Source organism: Aethalodelphis obliquidens, unplaced genomic scaffold (assembly GCF_003676395.1).
Source record: "Aethalodelphis obliquidens isolate GAN/ISIS:26980383/991018 unplaced genomic scaffold, ASM367639v1 scaffold26, whole genome shotgun sequence".
NCBI classification, from domain to species: Eukaryota; Metazoa; Chordata; class Mammalia; order Artiodactyla; family Delphinidae; genus Aethalodelphis; species Aethalodelphis obliquidens.
This window is the reverse complement of record NW_020837970.1, coordinates 10412876-10437149: the sequence shown is the minus strand read 5'-3', so window position 1 is coordinate 10437149 and position 24274 is coordinate 10412876. Positions and strand designations below refer to the sequence as shown.

At 48.1% G+C, this 24274-nt stretch overlaps 2 protein-coding genes across 5 annotated transcripts in view; one reads left to right on the top strand and one right to left on the bottom strand.

Annotated features, from left to right (window-relative positions):
• Positions 1 to 424: 424 nt before the first annotated feature.
• The window catches only part of CA12 (carbonic anhydrase 12), a 62934-nt gene continuing 39084 nt past the window's right edge, over positions 425 to 24274 (top strand). For all 4 annotated transcript variants that reach the window (XM_027123244.1, XM_027123243.1, XM_027123242.1 and 1 more), the window contains exons 1-2: positions 425 to 722; positions 8490 to 8510. In XM_027123244.1, coding sequence (XP_026979045.1) covers positions 440 to 722; positions 8490 to 8510 — 304 coding nt within the window. In that variant the 5' untranslated portion in view covers positions 425 to 439. The remainder of the gene's footprint in view (positions 723 to 8489; positions 8511 to 24274) is intronic.
• APH1B (aph-1B gamma-secretase subunit) overlaps positions 17386 to 24274 on the bottom strand; it is a 93659-nt gene continuing 86770 nt past the window's right edge. The window contains exon 7 of the mRNA XM_027123246.1: positions 17386 to 17603. The gene's annotated coding sequence lies outside the window, so the exon portion shown is untranslated. The remainder of the gene's footprint in view (positions 17604 to 24274) is intronic.

The window sequence follows — 24274 nt, the reverse complement described above, 5'->3', positions numbered from 1 at the left end:
ATCAGGACCCACTGTACCGTCCACAGAAATTCGTAATTTGAATGCAGCCCTCGCCAAACCCCACCTGTGTCGTCCAGTCCCTAAAGTGTGCGCAGTCCAGGCAGGCACACGATTGGGGCCCAGAGGAGGCTCCTGCCCAGACGGCATTGTACTAAGGGGGCTTCTCAGTAAGGGCAATGACAGACCAAGGGCGTGGCCACTGAAGCGAGTCCCTAGACGCACCCCCTCCCGACCGGGCCAAGGCAGGCGGATCTCCCCCACGCCTGCCCGCGGCTCCCACGGAGAAGTGGGTTCCCAGGTCAGCCCCGGCTCCGGGGAGCGCCCGAGCCGCTGTCCCGCGGAGAGCTGCTGAAGTCAGGGTTACAACTCACCTTGGAACTGGGGCGCCAGACCTCCCGTAGGCAGGGCGTTCTCCCGCCACCCTCCACCCGGTGACATCATGTGTTTAGTACTGAGTCTCTCCATAAAAGCAGCCCGCGGGGAGCCGGGAGCCCAAAGAACTGACGTGCTCGCCCTTGGCGCCCCGGCTGCACGCACGAGCTCCCGGTGCGCGCCCCGCCGGCCCCAGCGAGAGAGAAGCCCAGCTGCCGGCAGCCCGCGCCCGCGCCCGCCTCCTGTCCGGAGCAGCCGCCAGAAGATGCCCCTCCGCAGCCTGCACGCGGCTGCCGTCCTCCTACTCGTGGTCTTAAAGGAACAGCCTTCTAACCCAACCCCACACAACGGTAAAGTTTCTTCTTTCCTAACAATCCCGAGCGATCAGCCACACCTGGGCAGAAGGATTTCCACGGGGCTCGTTAATGATACAAATCATCTGGGGGGAGCGGGGAAGGACCTGCATGGTCTCAAAATAGCACATTTTTACAAAGGATGCTTCGTTTTCCTGTGGAATGCAGGATCGGCTCCGGTTGCCAGGGCGCACGTCGTCTTCGCATTAAAATATGTTTGTGTGTTCTCGGAGCACTCCCGCTCTGGAGAGGTGGTTTGGGAATTTGCTAACCGGGGAGGAGAAACAGAACCGGGATTTCAAATATTGTGCCTCGATCCACGTGCACATGGTGGAGTGACCGGGGTGTTCTGGGCAGCCTCTTTACCAGGGAGGGTTTGCTCAGTGGTGGGTGCTTTTCTTTGGATGAGAGGCTCTTTACCACTGTTTCACCTCCAAGTCAAAGGAATGATGCCTCCCATCCTTAATCATTATTTTTCTCCAGAAGGGCTCTACTTCTGGTACGCGTGTGTGTGTGCGTGCCCTCAGACGAGCACACACAGCTTATTTCTGAGTGTAATTAGGGCTTTGAACCCTGAAGGGCTGGAGGCTGGTGGTGCCCAGCCAGTAGCAGAAGGAGATGGAGGGGCCTCATCGGTAGGCTTAGGTCTGGGCAGTGAGTTGCAGAGAGCAGCCAAGGTCAGGGCTTTTGCCTGCCTCTCCACAGCTGGGTGAGCGCTTTTCTGGGGGAGTAGAGGGTGACTTATGGAAACTTCCCGAGTAACGGATGGTGGCTCCTGCCCTTGACAGTTTGTCCCAAGTTGTACGGACATCTGTAGCTGTGACCATTCGTGGACCCAGGCTTGGTTGAAACACTTACAGAAGGGCCCAAAGTGACTAGAATGGCGGACGATCCACCCTCCCTGGCTGGGTGGTGGCAGTGGGAAATTGGTCCCGCTCAGCGGCATGGAAGCTGGAGCCCCCTCCCCTCAGAGGTCACGGTGCCCATGGGTCAGGGCAAGGGGAGGCGGGGGGGGGGGGGGGGGGGGGGGGGGGGGAGCCTGGCTGTCAGCAGCTTTGCCATTCTTCTTAATTCAGTTCGAGTCCACCAGCTGGCATGAAAGGCTGGGTAGTATCTTCCTCATCTGGTGGGGCAGAAGGTGGGTGGAAGAAAGTAGTTACAGAAAAGTGGAAATTAATTTATAAAACTGCAAACTTTGACACAGATTCCCCTCTGAAGAAAGCTGCCCTGAGACCCAAAGTTTGATTGACTTGAAAGAGCTCCAAGCTGCTCCAGGATGAGAGAGAAGCCCTTTACCGGCCCTCTTTCCTGAAAGCCTGTTACTCCCCTCACGCTGGGGGCAGCTCATCCTCCCCCCTCTGCTTCTCTGACCTCCCATACCCTCCTCTCCGCCGCGCTCTTCTCCCTTCCCCCTTCTCCCAGTCGGGCTGGGGAAAGTTTTCAGTAAAAAATTTACTTTCACCCCACACTGAGGAGGCAGCCTGCTTACCCCTTGATTCTAAGAACACAGCTTTTAAAATTCTGTTATGCCTCAGGCAGGTTTCTTGGCTTTTTAATTGTCTCCAGGGACAAGGTCAAAGCAAAACTCGCTGAGGTGTAAAGTGTCAGTATTAAACCCAAGGTTTCAGGGTGGAGCGGGGTTAAGCTGGGCAACAGGGTGAGAGTGTGGTCCGCCCTCCGCCTGGGGCACTTAAACTCCCAGCTGTTGGCACTGGGGAACATCAGGGTTAGGGAGGGAAGGGGCATAATAAGGTGAAGCCTTGCATCTTCCAGACATAACCTAGGAATTCTCAGCTGCTGGAGGGGAACATTTCTATGAACTCTGCAGAGCCTGCTTTGCCTGAGCCTGGTGTGGAGAGCTGGGCAGCCTTGGGCTGCGTGGACGTGGGTGCTAGCACCCAGGACAGGAAGCAGGCAGGGCCCTGAACCCCTGACCCGAATCTCTGTAAACATCATTTTCTCCGAAGGCACCCAGGACATTCTCCTTGCCCAGTATAAGCTGGGTCTGCAGGTTCTAACAGGCATCCAGCCGGGCCTCCCAAGGCTCCGGATGGAACAGATAACCTTCTTGGAAAGGGAACAGTGCTCTCAGGAAGCTACTGAGGTGTAACCGCAGGGGCCTTTGCCTGGCCTGCCTGTGGGGTCAGTTTAATTCTGTGAAGACCCTTGCCCCTAAAGCTAAAGGTGGGAAACCAGGAGGGGACATTTCCAAAAAGCAAAGGGACACACTTCCTTTATAAAATCTTCCTGCCTTCAGTTCTGGCTGAACTGAATGAACCAGGCTGGGCCCTGACCTTCATCCAATGAGAACCCCTGACTCAGCCCACCCTCCCCTTCATTTTACCGTGCTTCTCCTCCCCGGACTCCAGCTTCTGAGCCCCTCCAGGCACAGCCCTTTATACCCAAAGCACCAAGTCCTGAGGGCCAAGCAGGTTCGCTCAGAGAAAGGAGGGCAGGAAAGATTGCTCTGATGCTGCTGCTTTTTAAGAACAACTGCCCAGTCCTGTGTCACCACCTGAGCCCTTACACTCCCTGATGCACTCGATCACACCGGGCCCTGAGCCTACCAGAGTATTATGCTGATACCTCATCTGAGGATGAGAGCTGCAACAACATGGAAACCGCAGCTTAGCAAGCTTTGGGGAAAGTAGCAGAAGATGCAGGTTATTAAGGCCATGATTTGATTTTGGTGCAGGTGCAATTAAAATTTCTGGCCAAGGCAGGACTGCTCAGAGGTAGCAGATGTTTTTCCTGGTGGCCTCCAGGATCACCGAGTGGCCTATGTCTCTCAGGGAAGCAGTGAGGACAAACTTCCCCGTTCTTTGTGGGGTTTCACAACCTGGGCCTCCAAGTGCTCTGCCTGGCTAAGTGGCAATCACCTGGCTTCCTTTGCCTCTGAAATCCATGATTCTATTTTAACAGAAGCCCTCAAACAGAACGCTGAGGGGAAATGTTCAGAAAAGAGGTTTGAAGTCTTCTGTAGCTTGGTTCCAAAGCCAGGCTGTTCTGTTCCTTTTCACTACTGTTTCAGTAAAAGGCTAGCAGTAAACTTGGGGGTCACATACAAGTTTGGGCTCCCCACAGTTCTGGATGTCTTCATCCAATTGCTAATTCAGAGGAGGTTAATCTGGGGACTATTAACTCCCATCCGGTCCATAGCAAGTTTCAGGGGGTCTGTGGGGCCCTGTGTACTTTCGCCTGTAAGCATCTTTGCCGCAAGCACTTTCGCTGCGTAACTAATTGACCCATAAGGCAATTTTGCTGTAGAAAATAAAATAAAAGTAAAAGAGGGATATCAAGAGGGACATAATGAACAGAAACAGAGTCACAGATGTAGAAAACAAACTTATGGTTACTGGGGGTAAAGGAGAGGGGAGGGAAAAATTGGGAGATTGCGATTAACGTAATACACACTACTATATATAAAATAGATGACTAATAAGGACCTGCTGTATAGCAAAGGGAACTCTATTCAATACTCTGTAATGAACTATACGGGAAAAGAATCTAAAAAAGAGTGCATATGTGTATGTATAACTGATTCACTTTGCTGTACACCGGAAACTAACACATTGTAAATCAACTAAACTCCAATAAAAAATTTTTTAAAAAAGGACACAGTGAAACATAAATAATTAACAATTTAAAAGACTTTATTGCAAAATACAAAATATTTGAATACATTTAAAACGTGTGTAGATTCATGGCACTACTGTGCAAATAACTGATTTTATTTTGTGGGTTGTACCTAAGTATTTGTCTTCCAAGTCTTTCATTCATAGTATTTTATACCTTTTTCTTTCTTTCTTTCTTTTTCTTTTTGGTTTGTTGATTCATCTCCTCATTCGGCAGTGCACTTTTTCGTTCTCGCTAACATTTCTTCCTTCGTTGAGAGAGGTATCAGTTTCCAAATACAGGGATGCATGTTTGTACCTGAGCTTTGTGTTGCACTGTGAAAGCCTCTACCCTGTGGTGTATTCTTGGCATCTTGTCACATCTCTAGTGACAGATGTTTCAAAGTTCTGTGGGAAATGTTGGCTCAACTCTGCACCGTCGAGGCCTTCTGCCTCTTTCTCCTCCAATGTAGTGTGTTTCAAAATGAGAAACCAACTCTTGGGGCAAATGATCGTCATCGGTCAGCTGGATAAAGACATCAATAACATCACTGCACTGACTGCAAGAAATGCTAATGCACTTCAACCAGTGGAAACCAAACTGTCAAACCAAAACTTTCAACTAGTTATTTGATCTTCCACAGAAAAATTGTCTTAATGCCAATTAATTATGCAGCAGCGAAGATGTTTATGGCAAAGAAGCTTACAGTAAACAAAACAAACAAAAAAACACCTAACATGGTTCTGTGGACCTCCTTAAGTTAACTGTACATGAAATTTTGTGTCCAAGCTTACGGGCATTTTAAAAATTAATTTTTATTGGCGTATGGTTGCTTTACAATGTTGTGTTAGTGGGCATTTTTAGTGAGGAAAGGTCCACAGTACTGATCAAATACTCTAAGGGGTCTGGACTCCCCCCTCTACCCCAAAGATTGGGAAGGAGACTCAAAGATTCTCTAAGTTCGTGGGAAGTGATGGGAAATGTGGAGATATGCTTCTTAGCAGGCACTGATCTTCCGCTTCTCCTTGTGGACTTTCATTTTCTCATCTATAAAACGAGGTGTCGGGTTGCAGGTATGTGAAAGAGCCCTCAATCCATCTCTTCCAAAGTGGGATGTCAACAAATAATGCAAATCATGAAGGCACAACATGGGCATGTTTTATAGAGATGAGATAATGCCAAGAGAATCATTTTAAAAGAATTCACAGTGGTTGCCATAGGGAGCAGGAAAGTGACTAGGGAATGTCGGGGGACCAATATTTTTATTAAAAGCCTTATAGAACCATCTGACTCTTTAAACCATGTACAAGTGTAATCTGAAAAATTGCCAATTGAATTTGAAAATTAAAAAGACCGAGGCAAAGAAATGAAACAGAACAACAACAAAAAATAGGACATTAAACCAGCTTACAAAGAAAAAACAAACAAAATCCTCTTTTCGCTTTTCAAAACCACCATTGGCTTGAGTAGGAAATGCCCAGTTGTGATAAGTGACTACCAGATGGTTGGTCAGGTAAGTTTTACTGCAAATCATTCCCAAGAGAGAAAGGAGATGTGAGTCTTCCTCTTGCATCAGTACCCTGGTGGGCCGAGAATCTCAGAGGCACTGGGAGAAGCTGGGAGAGAGGGACATAGGAGTTGAACAGTCCCCTTGTTGTGATGTGTCCCGAGACACCCTGAGTCTCAGTTTGGGGTCTCAGGCTCCTCCTGGAGATGAAGAGGGAGGTGTGCCAGCAGGGTAATGAGAGCACAGCTCTGCAACGACTTTTTAAAAACTGAAGTATAGTTAATGTACAATATTGTCGGTTTCAGGTATACAGCAAAGTGATTCAGTTATACATATATCTATATATCCTTTTTCAGATTCTTTTCCCTTATAGGTTATTACAAGATAGTTCCGTGCATATAGTTCCCTGTGCTATACAGTAGGTCCTTGTTGGTTATTTATGCAACGACTTTTAAAAAAAAATTTATTTTATATTGGAGCATAGTTGATTAAACAATGTTGTGTTAGTTTCAGGTGTACTATGCAATGACTTTTTAAAACTATGTTTTGCTGTCAGCACAAAGGACTTTTATGAGTGAAGGGTGTGGAGTGGGAAGTGATAGGTGACTTTCATTATATTCCTGGCAGGACCTCTCCTCCACATTGCCACTGCCCCTGGAATTCTAACTCAGATGAGGGTGGCAGCTTCCTCAAAGAAAAACTTTCCTTTGGGGATTAGTTTTCTCCTCTTTATGTACTGAGGTGAACTCTTCTCCAGGCTGTGTTGTTAAGTGGGAAAAAGCAAGATGCAATGCAAAAAGGCGGGGGGGACAGAATACAGAGACCTGTATGTGCAGTCACACTGTGCAAGTGTTCCCATCAGCTGGTGAAACTAAGTCTAATGAAGCAGGGAGTTCGGGTGGCAGGAATCACTTTCACTGTGTACCTCTTGGTGGCTTTTGAGTTTTGAGCCTTGTGACTTTATTACCCATTCAGGTGATGAAATTTGGCTTCTCTAAGATATATGGGAGGCTTTGATCAAGAAGCGCCCTCCCTGACCCCTGGGCCCCTGCAAAAAATCACTGCCTTGTGCTTTGTCTCCCCTGGGAGCACAGCTGCTCTGAGAAGCAGTTGTTCTGACACGGACTCTGAAAAAGGTTTTTTTTTTTCTAATTAAAAAGAATTTTTTTCTTACAGTTTGAGATATACTTGACACACAGCACTGTATAAATTTAATATGTACGGTATAATGATGTGACTTACATATATCATGAAATGATTATCACAATAAGTTTAGTGAACACCCATCATCTCATATAGGCACAAAATTAAATAGAAAAAAAAATTTTCCTTCTGATGAGAACTCTTAGGACTCTCTTTTTTTTTTTTTTTTTTTGTGGTACGCGGGCCTCTCACTGTTGTGGCCTCTCCCGTTGCGGAGCACAGGCTCCGGACGCCCAGGCTCAGCGGCCATGGCTCACGGGCCCAGCCGCTCCACGGCATGGGGGATCTTCCCGGACCGGGGCACGGACCCGTGTCCCCTGCATCAGCAGGCGGACTCTCAACCACTGCGCCACCAGGGAAGCCCCTCTTAGGACTCTCTTAACATTTTCATGTGTAACGTCCAGCCGTGTTAATTATATTTAGCATGTTGTACATCACATCCCTAGTGCTTACTTATGACTGGAAGTTAGTACCTTTTGGTCATCTTCATCCAACTCCCCCTGCCCTCACCCACTGCCTCTGGTAGCCACAAATAAGATCTCTTTTTCTATGAGTAAGTTTGTTTGTTTTTGAAGTATATTGACCTACAACACTATGTTAGCTCCTATTATACAACATAGTGATTTTTTTCTATACAATTAAAATGTCACCATCCAAGGATATTAGTTATTGACTATATTCCCCACACTGTACATTTCATTATCAGTGACTCATTTCTTTTGCGACTGGAAGCCTGTACCTCTTACTCTCCATCACCTATTTCTATCCTCCCTCCATGCACCTCTCCTCTGGAAACCACCTATTCTCTGTATCTCTGTTTCTTTTGTTATGTTTGCTCATTTGGTTGGATTTTTAGATTCCACATATACGTGAAATCATACAGTATTTGTCTTTCTCTACTTATTTCACTTAGCATAATACTCTCTAGGTCCAGCCAGGTTGTCACAAATGGCAAGATTTAATTCTTTTTTATGGTGGGGTAATATTCCATATATATATATCTATGGAATGTATATATATATATATATCTCAGTTCTTTATCCATTCACCTATTAATGGTCACTTGGGTTGCTTCCATATCTTGACTATTGTAAATAATGCTGCAATCAACATAGGGGTGCATATATCTTTCCTAATTAGTGTTTTGTTTTCTTTGGATAAATATCCAGGAGTGGAATTGCTGGACCATATGGCAGTTCTGTTCTTAATTTTTTTGAGCAACCTATAGATCAATACTGTTTTCCATAGTGGCTGCACCAATTTACATTCCCACCAGCAGTGCATAAGGATTCCCTTTTCTCCATGTTGAAAAAGTCTGAAGTTCTGGGCATCCACCTCCTTTTAATTTCACCCATTTAAAAATAAAATCTGCCATGTTTTCTCTCACTTGTTCAAGCTCAGTTGTACTTACTCGCTTTTTTTCTTTTTCTTCTTTGCAGGATCCAAGTGGACCTATATAGGTAAGTAGAGATCTTAAATACTTTTTTGAGGAGATGACTATTTAATGAGAAAGTCAGAAACTTCTTGATCTGTAGAGGTTGTTTGGGGGGGGTTGGGGAGAGCAGTTCTGGTATTGTTAAAAGAGGGCACAATGTCCTCTCTAAAGACTTGCTCCACACGGGTCTCAGACAGCTCTTTCTCCAAGGAGCTGAGCCTGCTTTGTGCATTTGAACTGCGAGTCACAGTGTAAGGCTTTCAGATTCCTGCAAACCACCCAGGTGAGGATGCCCAGGTTACCTTCAGACTGCAAGGGCCCTAGGCAGGAGAGTGCCCTTCTCCTCTGGAGGACATTTATTCTACAGTAAACAAAGAATAAAGGGCTCCTTTCTGAAAGTTAGGCTCAGGCCCGAGAACTTAAGCTGCCAGTGTGTCTAGAATTAACTTCTCGTTGCCGTGTTTGTAAGCAAGCAGTGGACCAAGCAGTGATGGTCAGTCCTTAGTGAAAGAGGAATGCTTGTCTTAAATGGAGAGACAGGGACATCAAGTGTGCAAAGAGGTTTCGAGATAAGCAGCTTGAAATCGGCTTAGCTCATGTATTGCAATGAATGGGAAATTTGGTCATCAGCTGGAGCGGGGATGGGGGTCAAGCTCTAGGGTCCACTGGCAAGCGCAGGAATGTTAATAATGACTTGTTTGGGACTGAGTAACGAGGGATGTGCAAGAGACATTGTTATGGGGAGCAGGAGGGTGGAACTGGCCTCACTGGCACAGGAGGGGTGGTGACAGGCAGGGAAGTTGATTACTACAGAGGAAGCAGAATCCAGAGAAAGATCTGATTTGGATTTGCTAGTTAGCCTTTGGATGTTTGTTAGCCCGAGAGGCAGAGAAAAGTCCCTGAGCTAATCAACCAGCTACCTCCAGGCCAAGGTCTCTTTGGCTCTAGCATTGCATGGCTCCACTGCTACTAACATCCCTTACGTACTTATTATGGGCAAGGCACGTTGCTAAGTGGGTGGGTAATTAGAAGCATAGGCTGTGGTCTGTAGATGGGAATTACTTAAAGCTCACAATTCCAAGCAGAATATAATAGGTAATAATAGCAGATAACAAGTAAACGATTCAGCACTCTGATGGTTCAGAGGAGGACGAGAGTGCTAGGGCTAGATGGTCAAGGAAGGCTTCCTGGAGGAAGAGGGTTTTCAACCGGACCTTGGAGGATGGGGAGGATTCAGTACGATGGGAAGGAAGTGCTATTGGCCAAGTTGATGATGGTATCACATGAATGGAGGCAAGAACGAGCAAGACGGCATTTGAGGGAAAACATGTAGAGAAGTCGTTACAGGGGAGGGATGGACTCTAAGGTCAGAAAGATAGGTTGGGTCACGTATTAAAAGACTGCAGCAGGTCTGTAAGTAAGGATGCTGGCCCATCTCCCATCTCCAAGCTAGGTGGTCAAATGAAAAAAGCCAGGTATAGTGTGTATACGTGGCACCATGTGTGTACACTGTAACTTTGTGTTTGCACGGAATTTTTCTAGAAGGATTCAGGAGAAACCGAAACAGTAATGGCCCCTGGAAAGGAGTACTGAGGGACTAGGGGTCAGCTCTGGGAGGGAAGAGTTACTTTTCACTGTCCGTAAAGTTTGAATGTTTATCCTGTGATTGCCTTACCAAAACATGCAAAATAAAACAAAATACTAAAAAAAATGTTTTTCAACAACATTTAGCTAATACTTTAAATTATCCCAAAATACAGAGAGAAAAACATGAGACACAGCAGGCCTTTTTTTCCCCCCAAAACACTAACATTGTGCAACAGGAAGGCACTGTTGCTGTTCTAAAGGCCTATGTTAGACTTTCTACTAATGGTACCAACCACAGGGTTACTGTGAGGATCGAATGGTGAGATCCATGTGAAATGGGCTGGCACAGTATTGATACTTGTTCTACAGCAAGCACCCAATAAAAGTAGACTATGACTATTATTATCAAGATACATTGTTTTCTTGGAATAGATTTTTACTTCTCTCAAAAATAATAATAGTTTTGTGTCTACACGTTTTCTTAATATGAGAAGGCAATTCGACGCCTGTGTATCTCATCGTTATTTTTTGGAGTTGAATGTTATTTCCCTCACTACCACAAATAAAAGCTTCATGTATGTCCATCTTTTGGTAACATGTTGTTAAAGCTCTAACGATTGCATTGTGTCAACAGTATTCTATTCTATTGAGAGTGTTGTATGGACTTCTCTAAGGTGAATATATTTCATTAATAAATATTGTTCTAAATTAAAAAAAGAATCAGGGGCAGCATGGAGGGGGAGGCCAGGCTCTTCCCACTTTGTCCAATGGATGGAGGGGCGGGGCAGGGGGTAATTTGCATTTTAAGGAGAGTAGGGGGTGGTAGGTGGTGGAAGAGGAAGGATGGGAGGGAGGCCGGAAGGTGTTTGGCCTTTGAAGAAACCCCATTCTGTATCTTAACATCCAGTTTACAGTGGCGGCAGTAAGAGGGAAGGGTAGGGCAAGAGACCTGACAAAGGAGGAATTCGTGCAGTCTGGGGATCAGGGCCCCTTGGGCAGGTTCAGTGTGTGGGAGGAGACAGGAGCAGTGTAGGCACGGAACGAAGGTGGGACTCAAGTTCTGGACCTTATTCCATATGGTCTGGAGGAAGCACGTGAGCCCTCGGGGTCTTGCTTTCTCCCCATCTGTGACCTGGGGAAGGGGTTATCCAGATCAGTGTTCCTCAAGCTATGGCTTGGGCTCACCTGCATCAGAATCACCTGGAATGCCTTCCAGATATACAGATTTCTGAGCCGCAGCCTGGATGTGGGGGAGGGAGGGAACCTAAAAAACCTGTCTATTTCAGGTGATTCTTAGGCACTCTGTTAGAGAACCTCTGACCAGATGGTTCCCAAGACCTTTCTAGCCTGAGTCAGAGGTAACTTGCCCCACACCTCTTCTACTGGCTTCCCAGGTGGAGTGGAGACACAAGTCACGTCTCCCCAGGGCTCCCTTCGTCTGCGGGACAGCGCCCCTAGGCAGGGCGAGGAAGTTACGGAGAACAGAGAGACACGGTGTCAAGAAGGTGTAGGAGGAAAATCTTACTGCCACTTAGGCATGACATGGTGCTCCCCAAGGGAGGGCCTTTCTGTCCAGCCGTACCGACCAATCCAGAAGCACTTCTTCCTGACCATTAGCGCTGGCCAGCCCTCTGTCCCTCCTGCGTACAGTTAGAGCAGCTCTTTGCTGAGGAAGCAAAGGGCAGAGTCTAAAGATGCATGGCATGCATGCGGGCGAGCACAGAGGCAAACCTGGTTTTTTATTAGTGAAATGAGCACACGTGATGTGGAGTCAGGTCAGTGGGGGCCAGTGAAGGAGGCAAACAGGTCCAGGCTGGCAGCTGGCACTTGTGCTTGGAGTCACACAAGTAAACAGAGAGCCTGGCATAGGTGCCGGGGGTAGCGGGGGAGGGAAGGATGGTTTCCAAACAATACAGGCTGCATCAAATGGGGCAAGTCCAACCCAAGGCCACATGCTGGTTTTCCCAGGGCGCAGACCTCAGCTACTTTTCACATAGATGCCGCTGAGTCATCCTACTCTGCGGGCCTCTCGCTTCCAGGAACACATGATAGGACTTCTAGAAGCACACGGAAAGAGAACTCGAGCCCCATCCCCTCTCCACACTGACTCACCAGGCTAACCTCCCGGATGGCCCCCTGCAGACAGGAGGACCGTCTGGCAGCCAGGATGGAGCCAGCCCTGCCCCTGAGTGCTCCTCCCGGGTGGCTGGAGCAGCAGCTGGGTACGCGTTGGGATGTGCTGGGTCAGAGCCCTACCCCCTGCAATCAGCCCCAATTCAATCCTGCTGAGCCACCAACTCTGAAATGGAGGGCAACTGCAAGTCAGGCTGACACGTGAGAGAAGGCTGAACTCCAGTCTGCTCAAGTGCATCTCTGCTGTTAGAAGGCAGGGTAGCGGTTGCCCTTGGGGTGCGGAGGTGACTGGAAGGAGGGCATATTGGTCACGTTTCGTCCCTTGACACGGGTGCGGTGTTCAGTTTGTGAAAATCCATCAAGCTGTTCACTTACGATACGTGCACTTTTCTGTATGTATATTATAGTCAATAAAAGAGTGAAAAAATTCCAGCTGGCTGGGAGAGTCATCCTTACCCCAAGAGATTTTTCAGCCCTCCCACAAGAAACAACCAAAAAACCCTCAGCGTGTTCAAAATAACAGAGCAACCAAAAGGAGTGACTGTATTGAAGCTAACGACCCAGGAACGCATCACGTGAGCAGAGAACGGACATGGGGCTCCATCCCAGAGGATGCCAGACACTGCTCTGGTGCTCCTCCAGTGTGAGCTAGTTCAGAAACAGACAAATACCACTGTTCATCATTTGGGAGAAATAAGACAAACCGTCATGGGAGATGAGATGTAAGGGGAAGAGGAAGCCAACCCCCCTCCTGGCAGGTGAATGAGTCCCACTTCTCCCCAAGTCAGGGTCTCGCAAGGCATCCACCCCTCCATCCCAGATCGGGGACGCTGGAAAGATGGCAGCTTAGCCTGCTGGTGCCGGGCACCGGGCTCGTAGGCCCTCCTGCCCAGCTTCTTGGTCCCGGGCTCTGTCAGGACTCCCTGTGACCAGGCACTGCCACCTCATTCCTTAACTGCTCTCCTTTCTCCCAGACAACAGACGCTCTGTTTTAAAGAATTTCCTTTGGGAATTAGGAAGGGATCCTCCATTGGAGTGAACCTCATTGGTTCTCCAGGCTCCCACCTCCACCCCCTTCTGTCCAGCATCTGCTGGAATATTAAGTTACTATAAACAAACTATCTCTGGGGTTCGGGACATCCTTCCCAAGCTAGAACAAGACATGGAACACATGCAAGGAAGCTAGGAAGCTTTACTTTTGTAGTAGGCAAAGGCACCGTGTGACCTTCACACTCAAAGGCAGTATAAAAAACAGATTAAATTAGAGCTAAAGGGAGAACTTAGAACAGCAGTTAGGGAGCATGTGCAATTAATAGGCTGATTTTATTACGGAGAACTGTCGTCTTTACCAAAGGTAGAGGCCTGGACAACTCACAATACCCCAGTGACTTCTCCCCCGTTCCCACTGCCATCCTGAGGATGAAGGACAAGAGGCACAAAGGACTCTTATGGGAAAGAGGGAGAGAGAACAAAAAAGGCCAAAACATGTTTTTCATACCAGGGAACTGAATCCCTAACCCCTGTGTCTTGGGGATTTCCCTCGAGGCTTAGCAATCCAACCCGCTGTGATTTATTAAATCTGTGCTATGGTTCCAGTTACTTCTAACTGAAGTTGTGACATCCAGGGTCTGCCTGGATGTGGTGTGGTCTACCCGCGCGTCATGATTTCTCATCTTTCCTGAGTTGCAGAATTGAGGTTTGTGTGTTCTGGAGGATCTTGGCCTGTAGCTGCCCAAATGCCTGCATGTTCATATTCACAGCTGGCCTTACCAGCTGGGTGAAAAACTAGGGAAGCTAGCATTTGTTCCTAAAGGCGGGTGTAGTGTCATGGGGGGCGAGGGACGGGTGAGACAGAAAACCAGGAGGAAGAAGTGGAGAGTGGACAAAGCCCAGAACCAGGCAGACCTCCTGGAAATAGCAGCTAGGCCACTTTCTGGATAAATGGTCTTAGGAAAGTAACAACCTCTCTGGAGCTCGGTTTTCTCAACTACAAAATGGGAGCAGTAATAGCATCTACCTCAGTGGCACCTGGAAGGGCAGCACCAACATCACCTGGGGCTTGGGATGCCCTTCCCAAACACTCAGAACTACAAGTGAAACTCATGGGAGGAGCCTGGGAGGAAAAACCCAAACCCTTCACCGCCTGTTCTTTTAGCAGCAAGAAAAGCACCATATATGACTCTGTTAGAAACGCAAATTCTCGGGCCCTGCCCAGATTTACCTCCAAATCAAAAACTCTGGGGCTGGGCCCAGCAGTCTGTTTTAACAAGCCCATCAGGTGATTCTGATACACACTCAAGTTTGAGAAACTCTGCTTTGCTTCAGAGTCATGGCGAGGATTAAATAATACACAGAAGCAGGCTCGCAGTGCCTGGCGAACAGTGAGCACGTGTAGCTAATCGTCTTCTTTCCCTTTACTTCACAGAGTTATGGTGGAGTTCTATTAGCTAATAGATGGGGAAATGCCTGGTAAACTCCACAATACCAAACAAACCTGAGTTTTGTTAGAAAGGATCTACTTCTTCGTGCTTTTCTGAACTGCCTGAGTTTTTAACAGTGAGGAGGTATTCTTTTTATATTCTGAACAAACAAAAGGAGTTTCCCTTGTGAGAAAAAAAGTGATTGAGCAAAAAAACCCCAAGGGCGCCAAGCCCTTGTCCCACGGGCGTCACAGGCCAGAAAGTTCTTCCCAGCCTCATCCTTCAGACCAGGGGTCGAGCTGGAGCTCATCGCCCGGGCACTTTCCTGGCATCTAGGCACCAGATATCTGGTTCCATAGCCGTGGTCACCTCAGCCACGCAGCTGAAGTCACTGGAGCACGCCCTGCCTCCCTGCCCAGCCACGGGGGCAGGGTGCTACTCCCCCCTGAGCCTCTGGGCTGAGCCTCGATTTAGGGTTCAGGAGTGGAGCTGGGAAGAAATCTGGAGCTGGGCTACCAGGGCTCTGAGCTACGTAAGTCCAGCCCCGTGCAGGGACTGTCACCCGCCTGGGGCAGAGACAAGCCTTGGGACTGCAGGCTGAGAGTTGGCTGGCGAGAGCTGGGAGGGGGTCCTGCCAGGGGCTCCGTCAGGCCTCTGGCTGTGCTCAAACTTGCCCTCTCTGCTTCATGCTGGTCTCAAGCCCCAGGCATTCAGAAGCCAGTTAAAGCCCTTGGCAGCCCATCCCCAGCAGGGGGAGAGAGAGGAGCCCGTGGGGTAAACCAGCTTAGAAGAAAGATTGAAAGCAAAAAGGCTGAATTCAGAGCAGGTGTGTGAAGGCGCCCTGGGCAGAGACTAGAAGGTCTCGTTTTCCACGGAGAATGGACCAGAGATTGTCTCAGCAGGCTCCACGTCTCCTTGAAGGGAGCAGGGGCCCTCTCTCCTGGTCTGTTACTGTCTTCCTCTGCAGGGGCGGCCACAGGGGTGAAGGGTGCAGGCACGACTGCGGAGCCCAAGAGCACAGCCAGACTCTTCCCAGGGTCACACCGCATGGCCAAGATAGAGAGCCAGGGAGTGTTCTAATTTCATACTTTTACATGTAGCTGTCCAGTTTTCTCAGCACCACTTATTGAAGAGGCTGTCTTTTCTCCACTGTATATTCTTGCCTCCTACCAAACATAAAATAGCTAGCTAGTGGGAAGCAGTCGCATAGCACAGGGAGATCAACTCGGTGCTTTGTGACCACCTAGAGGGGTGGGATAGGGAGGGTGGGAGGGAGGGAGACGCAAGAGGGAAGAGATATGGGAACATACGTATATGTATAACTGATTCACTTTGTTATAAAGCAGAAACTAACACACCATTGTAGAGCAATTATACCCCAATAAAGATGTTAAAAAAAAAAAAAGAGAGAGAGCCAGGACCTGCTGTGGACAAAGACGGTATTTCATTGAGTCTCAGATGCAACTTTTTTATTTTAGCATCTCTGTAAGTGGGATATATCTTATAATCCACGGCATCTAGAAGCAATGAAATATGGTAGCTGTTCCACAAATACCAAGAAGCACCCTGTTCGATGCTGAGAGCACAGAGAAAGGAGCTGAAATGATTTAATTGATCAACAATTAAATAGTGAAACAGTAGGGGCAAGAAAATGTAAAAATAATGGCTAGTATGCATGCTGTCCAACACAGCATATAGGAATGATGGGGAATCATATTAGATTTTGAACTGTAACTTCTTTCAATTTTCAGTCAAGCCACAGTTCACTTACACTGTTTAGTGGTGTTGGGCCAGTATGACAAGTATTTGTAAACAAAATAAATTAGGTGCTTTTTTTTTTTGGCTGAGACACATGGCTTGTGGGATCTTAGCTCCCCGACCAGGGATTGAACTGGGCCACGGCAGTGAGAGCACCAAGGCCTAACCACTGGACCGCCAGGGAATTCCCATAGACGGGCTCTTTTTCTTTTTTTTTTAACTCACAAAAGTATTCCTTTAAGGAACAAGCTTTCCAGTGACCTGGCAAACATTTAATTTTTGCCAACCAGGAAGGAACAAATACGAGCTGCCACCTCCTCATGTCCATAAAGGTTGACTCAGGACTGACGTAACTGTCCTATGTGACAGTTTTGTCATTGTTAGAGATTTCAGTAATTAAAACGGGAAGCAGAAGCTTAGGTTACTTTCCTTATCAAAACTATGTTCCTTGGAGCCGCAATATTATGATGGTTTTTGTGCTTTTGTACGTTGCATGTCTTAAGCTGAGTGCAGTTTAAGGGATCCTTTCTAATTACAGGAAGGTACTTCTTTCCTTCAACACTGTGATCTGACCTGTGACAAATCTGTACTATACACTGTGTAAATGGCTAACAAGTCAATTGCAAACCAACTGAATGTACAAACCTTAGTGCTGGTGCTGAAATCTCTTCAGAATAGTCATCATGATCTCAAAGTTTGTTTCAAAATTTGCAAGCATCAAGTGTCAATCAAAACTGAAGATGAAACACTAATGAATGTTGAATTCTCATGCTTTAGGTGGACTTCCTTATTAGAGTTTTTGGTTCTCTGCTATTTTTACCGTACTGTTTCATTTAAATTTCCTACATGCTAACTTCATTTGTGCGACTGAAATAAAATTGCAGTATATAAAAAAAAAAGAACTGGCATGACTCTAAATAAAATGGCTCATTTAGCTCATCTTAACTTTTTAAATGAGTTTGTAATCATTAACTTGTGACTAGATCAGCTGTATGAGTTCTGGGTGAATAGGAGACCCATGCAGATCTCGTAAGGATGCCCGTGGTTAGCTTCAGGGCAGATGGTCATGCTGCCCCCACCTTTTGGGACAGTTGGCTTAGAAAGGGCTCCTTGGTTATGATGAGGGTGAGACTTGCTTATAGCAGGGAATGGTGACACTGGCAAATGGCGCCTGCTGCTTTTGTAGGGAGGCCTCTCCTTGGTACTCCATCTTCTGGGAACTGCACGAGAAGTGGAGAAAGGAGAAAAGGTGACTGTGAAGGTTGTGGAACAAAGAGGTTTTGTAGCGGGTCTGAGGCAGTCATGCAAATGACTGTTTCCCCTTTTGGCTTTGCCCACCAGGAAGCCCAGAGGCAAACTGGTGATTCCAGCGTGAGTAACTGTCTATTCTCCTATGACCTGCAAATCTAAAGGTTCTTCATTGATAGTGCCCTTCGAGTTTATAGGTGTTTTTCATGATCCTGAGCCAAAATGTTATACAAATAAATTTCTGGAATTATTACCTAGAAGGGACCTGAGAGTAATGGTACCCTACACATGCATCACTCTTTTATTCTGCCCTCCTCCATGGATACCATTGTTTAAAAGGTTTAACAAATTATTAATGAAATAGTTAGTTCTCCCATTTGTTATTAATCAAAGACAGATCTGAAAACCAATCAAAGTTTTTAGTTAGCCCAAGATAAGGATTCACATTTATTCCATAAACATTTATAGAGTAAAAACAAAGTGCCAAGTATTAGGCTAGGTGCTGAGGAAATGATGAATAAGGCATGAATAAGACTGAGAATCTGGGAGGAGACAGTGAATTAGGCCTTACAAAGCAGAGAGATGAACCACAGAAAAGAGTGCCCTCACTTGGGAAAGGATTAGAGAAGGCTTCCTGGAGGAGGTGATGTCTAAGCTGAGACCTGGAGGACATGTAAGAGCTAGCCAGGCAAAGGGCAGGGGTTGAAAGAGCCTTTAGGGTTAAGGGACAGACTGTGCAATGATCACCTAGGTTGGCAGGTTCTGGGCACTACCAGGGACCTCAGTGAGGAGCGCAGGGGCTGGGGAGATGGACCAGGGCCAGAGTGAGGGGCCCGTGAGCTGGCTGAGGAGTTGGGACCTCATTCTGGAGACAGCAGGGGGACAGCTGGAGCGTTCTAGGTGGAAAGCTGAGATAAGCCTTTTAGAAGGATCACTGTGGCTACAAAGTAAAGAGTGAATTGAGTGTGAAACATGGAAGGAAGGGGGCCAGAGGCAGGAGAGGGGGATAGGGGTCTGAACCACGGGAGGGGCAGTGGGGGTCCTGACCTGTTGATATAACTCAGCCAGAAACGTACGATATCTAATGTTGCAACTGGCAGGAGCAGCCTGATTGTAGATGAGAGCCCATCTCTGTTGGGCTTCGTGAAGTATTCAAATCAGCATCCAGGCTGCCACTGCTGCCTAGGTGGGACCCTAGTGGGGAGCACTGATGTGGCCAAGCCCCACACTCATTTACAGATGAGGCGAGGAAAGCTCAGAGCTGTCAAGTGGCCCAAGCATGAGAAGCTGAGCCAGGACTGGAATTTGTGTCTCCGGATTTCCGTCTCGTGTATTCTCCCAGCCATCTGGTGGATGCTCATTTTATGCCAGGCATTGTGCACCCTACACGACGCATCGCAACACGGCGCAAAAGCCATTGAGGAAATGCAGTGAGTTTTTTGAAAAAGTAAATAATATAGACTTGCCAGAAACAAATTATGCCAAATTAACTTGCTTTTCTTCCCTACATCAGAGTAAAAGCCTTAGTGGTTAAAGAAAACACAACAGACTTAATACCTGTTGACATAAATAAACATTTGATATGGTTCCTTGTGACACACTCAAGGGAAATGTAGATCAAAGACCAGTGTGGTTGCCAGGGAAAAAAATCAATACAGTCAAGTCATCGTTACTGTAGGCAGCACACGGCTGGGAGAGATGTCAGAGGTCCTACAGGGACAGTAATGAATCAACACCGTTTTCGGATTCTTGGGAGTAGGATGGACAGCTGAGGGAGTGTGGTGGTTGGAATCAGAAAGATGAGAGTTGGAAGGAAGAACTGGGAATAGACACACGTAAGTGAAGAAGAAAAGCAGATCAAAGAGAGTGGGTGGACCTGGGGGTGGGGAGAAGGGCAGGAAGTAGCTCCTGGTGAGGAACACCGTGCGAGCGCAGCAAGACAGGAGCCCCAGCAGAGACTGAATGAGAGCTGCCTGCCCCGTGCTCGGTCCTGGTGATTCAGGAGAGGTGTATGCACGCATTTACACATGCACACATATGTGTGCTCGCATGCATCCACGTTCACGTGTATCTACATTCTTAGATGTGTCCACACCTCCGACACTCACACCTCCATCTCCTACACCGTGAACTTGGAGTGAGCCTCTCCGCCGGTTTCTGAGCTACGGGAATGTGTGTTGACATCCCACTGCCTGGAGCGGTGCTTGGGTGAGAACTTACAGCCACCCCTCAGTGCTTCCTTTTGGCAGTTTCCCAAGAGCCTCCCAGCTCTTGATGAACCTTCTGGTGTAATGCTTAAATGTCTCTATCAGCAAGGATGGAACAGGGAGTGCCCCAGCGCTGAGTAAAACTGAGCATGGGAGGTCTGCAGGGAAGACTGGGTGTGCAAAGATGTCCGGTCAGAAACCTTGTTACGCCGTGGGGAAAACAATGGAGAACGGCAGGACTTTGATGCTCTTCCTTCACTTAACTGCCTTGAGAAGCATAGGATCCTCTGGGGTTAATAACCAAGTGCTCACTCTCCAGCGAAGGCTAATGTGCTGAATGATCACTGGAGAATGTTTTCCTCCCTGGTGGTTTTTGAGCACGAGCCTGCTGCAAGCAAGGCAGTGTTCGAGGGGTACGGGACTGAGCAGGAGCCCCTTCTGGCCCCAAGGGGGGTTACCTAGAAGGAGAACATATGCACACCATGTGGGGAGTGACAGCCTCCCCCAAGGGGCTGCTCGGGCAGAGGCAGAGAGCCCAGTGCAGGAGAGGTGCTGAGGGAACGAGGAAAGAATGGTTTGTTTCTCTGTTTACTTTTGGCTCTGGGAGTGAGGGAAGGCACCAGGGAGAAGGTGGCACTTGATCTGGGATGGCAGGATTTCAGAGGTGAAACCAGTCTGAAACGAAATGCCACATCACCATGCATATCTCATTAGAAGTAAAAGGAGCCAGGCAGGGAGCCCTAGATTTGTTTTCCGGAGAGGTGAAAAGGAGAACTTGCTCTAAAATGTTGGAAAACAGCCCCTAAGGGCGGGGGGGGGGGGGGGGGGGGAAAGGAGGAATTGAGACAATTCCATTCAGAAGGGCCTGGGAACCAGCATGTCTTATAAGTCCATCACAAATAGACACTACGCTACCATGTTTATTCCTCCCAACAGCCCTGGGGTCCTGCCGGGTGGGTACTGCCACTTTCATTTTGTAAGCGAGGCTCAGGGAATCTAAGAGATATGTTCAAGGTCACACAGCCAGTAGGTGGTGGAGCTGTGACTGGCAGCTTGGCCAATGGCTCCAAAGCCCTTGACCTTCCCACTGTACTTCACACCCCTCTGGAAGGGAGACAGAAGTAGCCTGGATGGGGACTTCCCTGGTGGCGCTGTGGTTAAGAATACACCTGCCAATGCAGGGGACATGGGTTCGATCCCTGGTCCGCGAAGATCCCACAGGCCGCGGAGCAAATAAGCCCGTGCACCACAACTACTGAGCCTGCGCTGTAGAGCCCACGTGCCACAAATCCTGAGCCTGTGTGCCACAACTACTGAAGCCCGCGTGCCTAGAGCCCGTGCTCCACAACAAGAGAAGCCACCGCAATGAGAAGCCCACGCACCGCAACAAAGAGTAGCCCCTGCTCTCCACAACTAGAGAAAGCCCGTGTGCAGCAACGAAGACGCAACACAGCCAAAAATAAATTAATTAATTAAAAAAAAAAGAAGTAGCCTGGATGAACTGGATGAAGGCTTTCAGGTGTGAGAAGAACCATCAAACAGCAAGTTTTCCCCCTAAAAGGGAAAACTGAGGGAGCAGCTTTAAATAACAGCAAAAGCGCTATAGGTTAGATATCAGAAAGGACTTCCTCTTTGTGAAAGCTGGTAAGTGAAGGACGGGCTCAACAGCAGGCCAATGTTCAGAGACTAGCCAGCCTCCCTTAGGTCAGGTTCCCCCGTGGGTAGCTGCAGAAAGCTCACGTCTTTTACCAGATCCCCTCTTTCTGTTATTTCCAGACCCCCCAGGAATGTTTACAAGGTCACAAATCTCTCCATTGCTGCTTCTCCCCTCTAGCTCTGGACCATCGCCAGGGCTTGTCTGCTGGTCCCCTCTCACCACCTCATAACTGCTGCTGCCGCCCAGGCTCTGGACCCTCCAAAGGCTGCTGCTGGGGAGAACGTGAGGGTCAGGGTCAGTGGCAGCCTGGCTGCTTACTGGCGCGTGACTTTGGGCATATTACTCAACATCTGTGCCTCAGTCACCTCATCTGCTAAATGAGAACATAGTGCCTCTGTCGTAGGGTTGTTACGCAGATTAATTAATACCTGTTAAGCATATAGAATGGGGGTTGGTGAACTATGGCCCATGGGCCAAATCCAGTCCACCACCTGTTTTTGTGAATAAAATCTTCTTGGAACACGGCTACACTCACCTGTTTACATATTCTCTATGGCTGCCTTTTTTTTTTTTTTTTTAAACAAAAGCAGAGTTGGGTAGTAGTGACAGAGATCATACAGCTCACAAAGCCTGAAATATTTGCTATCTGGCCTTTTGTAGAAAATGTTAGCCAACCTTTGATATAGAATGATGCCTGGCATGTAGTAAGTGCTCATTAAATGGTAGCTTTAAGAAAAACAACAACTCACTAGGCTTTGGAGTTTAACAAAATTTGACTGAGGTCCCAGGGTGACGCAGGCAACTACAGCCTAAGAGGAAAGCCAGATGTCTCTGTCATCAGTACTCCCCGAAGGCAATGATCGTCCCTGTCCCTGGGGGTTTCCTACCATCAGGATGTACGCACCAGTCTTGCTCTCCTGGCCTGGAGACCTGACTGTGTTTCCCCTCCCCTGAGGTTAGGCCTCCATTCCTCTTTCCTGCCCCAGGATGACTGACAGAGAGAGCACCTCATTCTTTCTAGAAGAACACCCTCTGCAATGTGTGATCTGCTCTTTCCTTCTGCGTGGCCCAGCCGAGACAATCACAATAGTCCAGGGCTTCTCAGCCTCTGCACTGTTGACATTTGGGGCAGGATAATTCTTTGTCTGGGGGCTGTCCTGTGCCCTGTGCGATGTTTAGCAGCATCCCTGGCCAGCCATCTACCCACTGAATGTCAGCAGCATTCCCCCTTATGACACCAAAAATGTCTCCACAGACGTTGCCAAACATCCCGAGGGGACAAAAATCACTCCTGAGCACCACTGGCTTAGTCTGAAATAACACCACAGGTGAGGCAACAACCTTCCAGTCCAGGACAGCTAAATCCATTATTTTAGAAAGGCAGTGCTCTTCGCAAGGGCACAGACCAGTTAAAGACGCACCCTATTTGGATCACTGGATCACTAGACAGAACGCTTGGCACCTCAGCCTGAAACGCCAGCACTTGGACTGTTACAGCCGGGGCTGAGCTTTCACAGAAACGCTGGGTAGTTACCTGCCTCAAGTCTGGGTCACTAAGAGGGCTTATCCAAGTGCTCTGTCCTGCAACAGGGGGAGTGGAACAAAGTTTTGGTCCCTCCCCCAGAATGCAGAAAATGCTTATGGACCTCCCCAGCTGCCCTGCCCCTTCCCACATGAAGATTTTCCATCCTCGTCCGTTTTTTACATTCTACTCCCCCTCAAGTGACAGGAAGAAACTGCTAGCAGCTTTAAAATAACAGTCTATTCACTGATTCACTTATTCTTTTGACCAATCCTTAATGATTCCCTTTGTGGGCTGGTCACTGGGGATCAGAGACAAGCAGGACACAGCCCCTGCCTTCCATGCACTGAGGGTTGAGCGGCAAGCAGGTGTGTAAACAGGTAATGACAACGGAACAGATTAAGTCTTGTGATAACGTACACTGACCCTGGGGACACAAAGGTGGGGCAGAATTCCTACATTTGGGGGTGACGGTGGCTGTCAGGCTTCCCTGAAGAGCTGATTCTTGAAAGATAAAGGAGTTAGCAGGGCAAGGAGAGTGCGTGTATGTTTACGTGCATGGTGGTGTGTGTTTTAGGGATGAAAATGGCATTCCGCTGCAGGCAGCAGAGCTCTGAAACCAGATGAGAGTGTGGGATGCAATCAGAGAATCAGGATGGCAGCAGCTCAGTGTCTGAGAAGTGGTAGGGAAAAGATTCTCCCTGCGTCTGTGAGCAGAGGCTCCGACAGCTTTCGTTCCAGACTATCTTTTCAAAGATGTTTATGTAGCAAGTCATCTTGTATAGATAAGGCAGTGTCTCCTTCCAGGGCAGAGAGCAGATCTGTTTGCTGTCCAGTAAAATCATGTCTCTCTTGGAGGCAAAGGTTGGGCAAGTTTGCTAACCACCCCCCTTTACACGCTGGGGTTTCCTAAGCTGAGAGGGACGCTCCTTATGCAGAGCAGCTTGCAAGTGGAGGCGTTACAAGGCCCTGGTTACATCACCCTATGGAACTGGGGCTTGAGAAACAGCTGCAAATGTCACTCTGCTATCCCTGTGAGTATTAAACTGTCCGTCTCTGACTCAGCAGTCTCGTGTCTTTACCAGCATCCGTGAAACTGTGGCAGGCTAACTTGTTAGTCGGGGTGAAGTCTTAAGACTCCCACCCCCACTTTGTGACACACGGTAGTAGGGGAAGCAAAGCCTAGAGAGGGGGGTGGGATCATGACGGGCTTGTGGGCTGCACTCCAGACCTTGGGATTAAGCCTGAAGGCCTGAG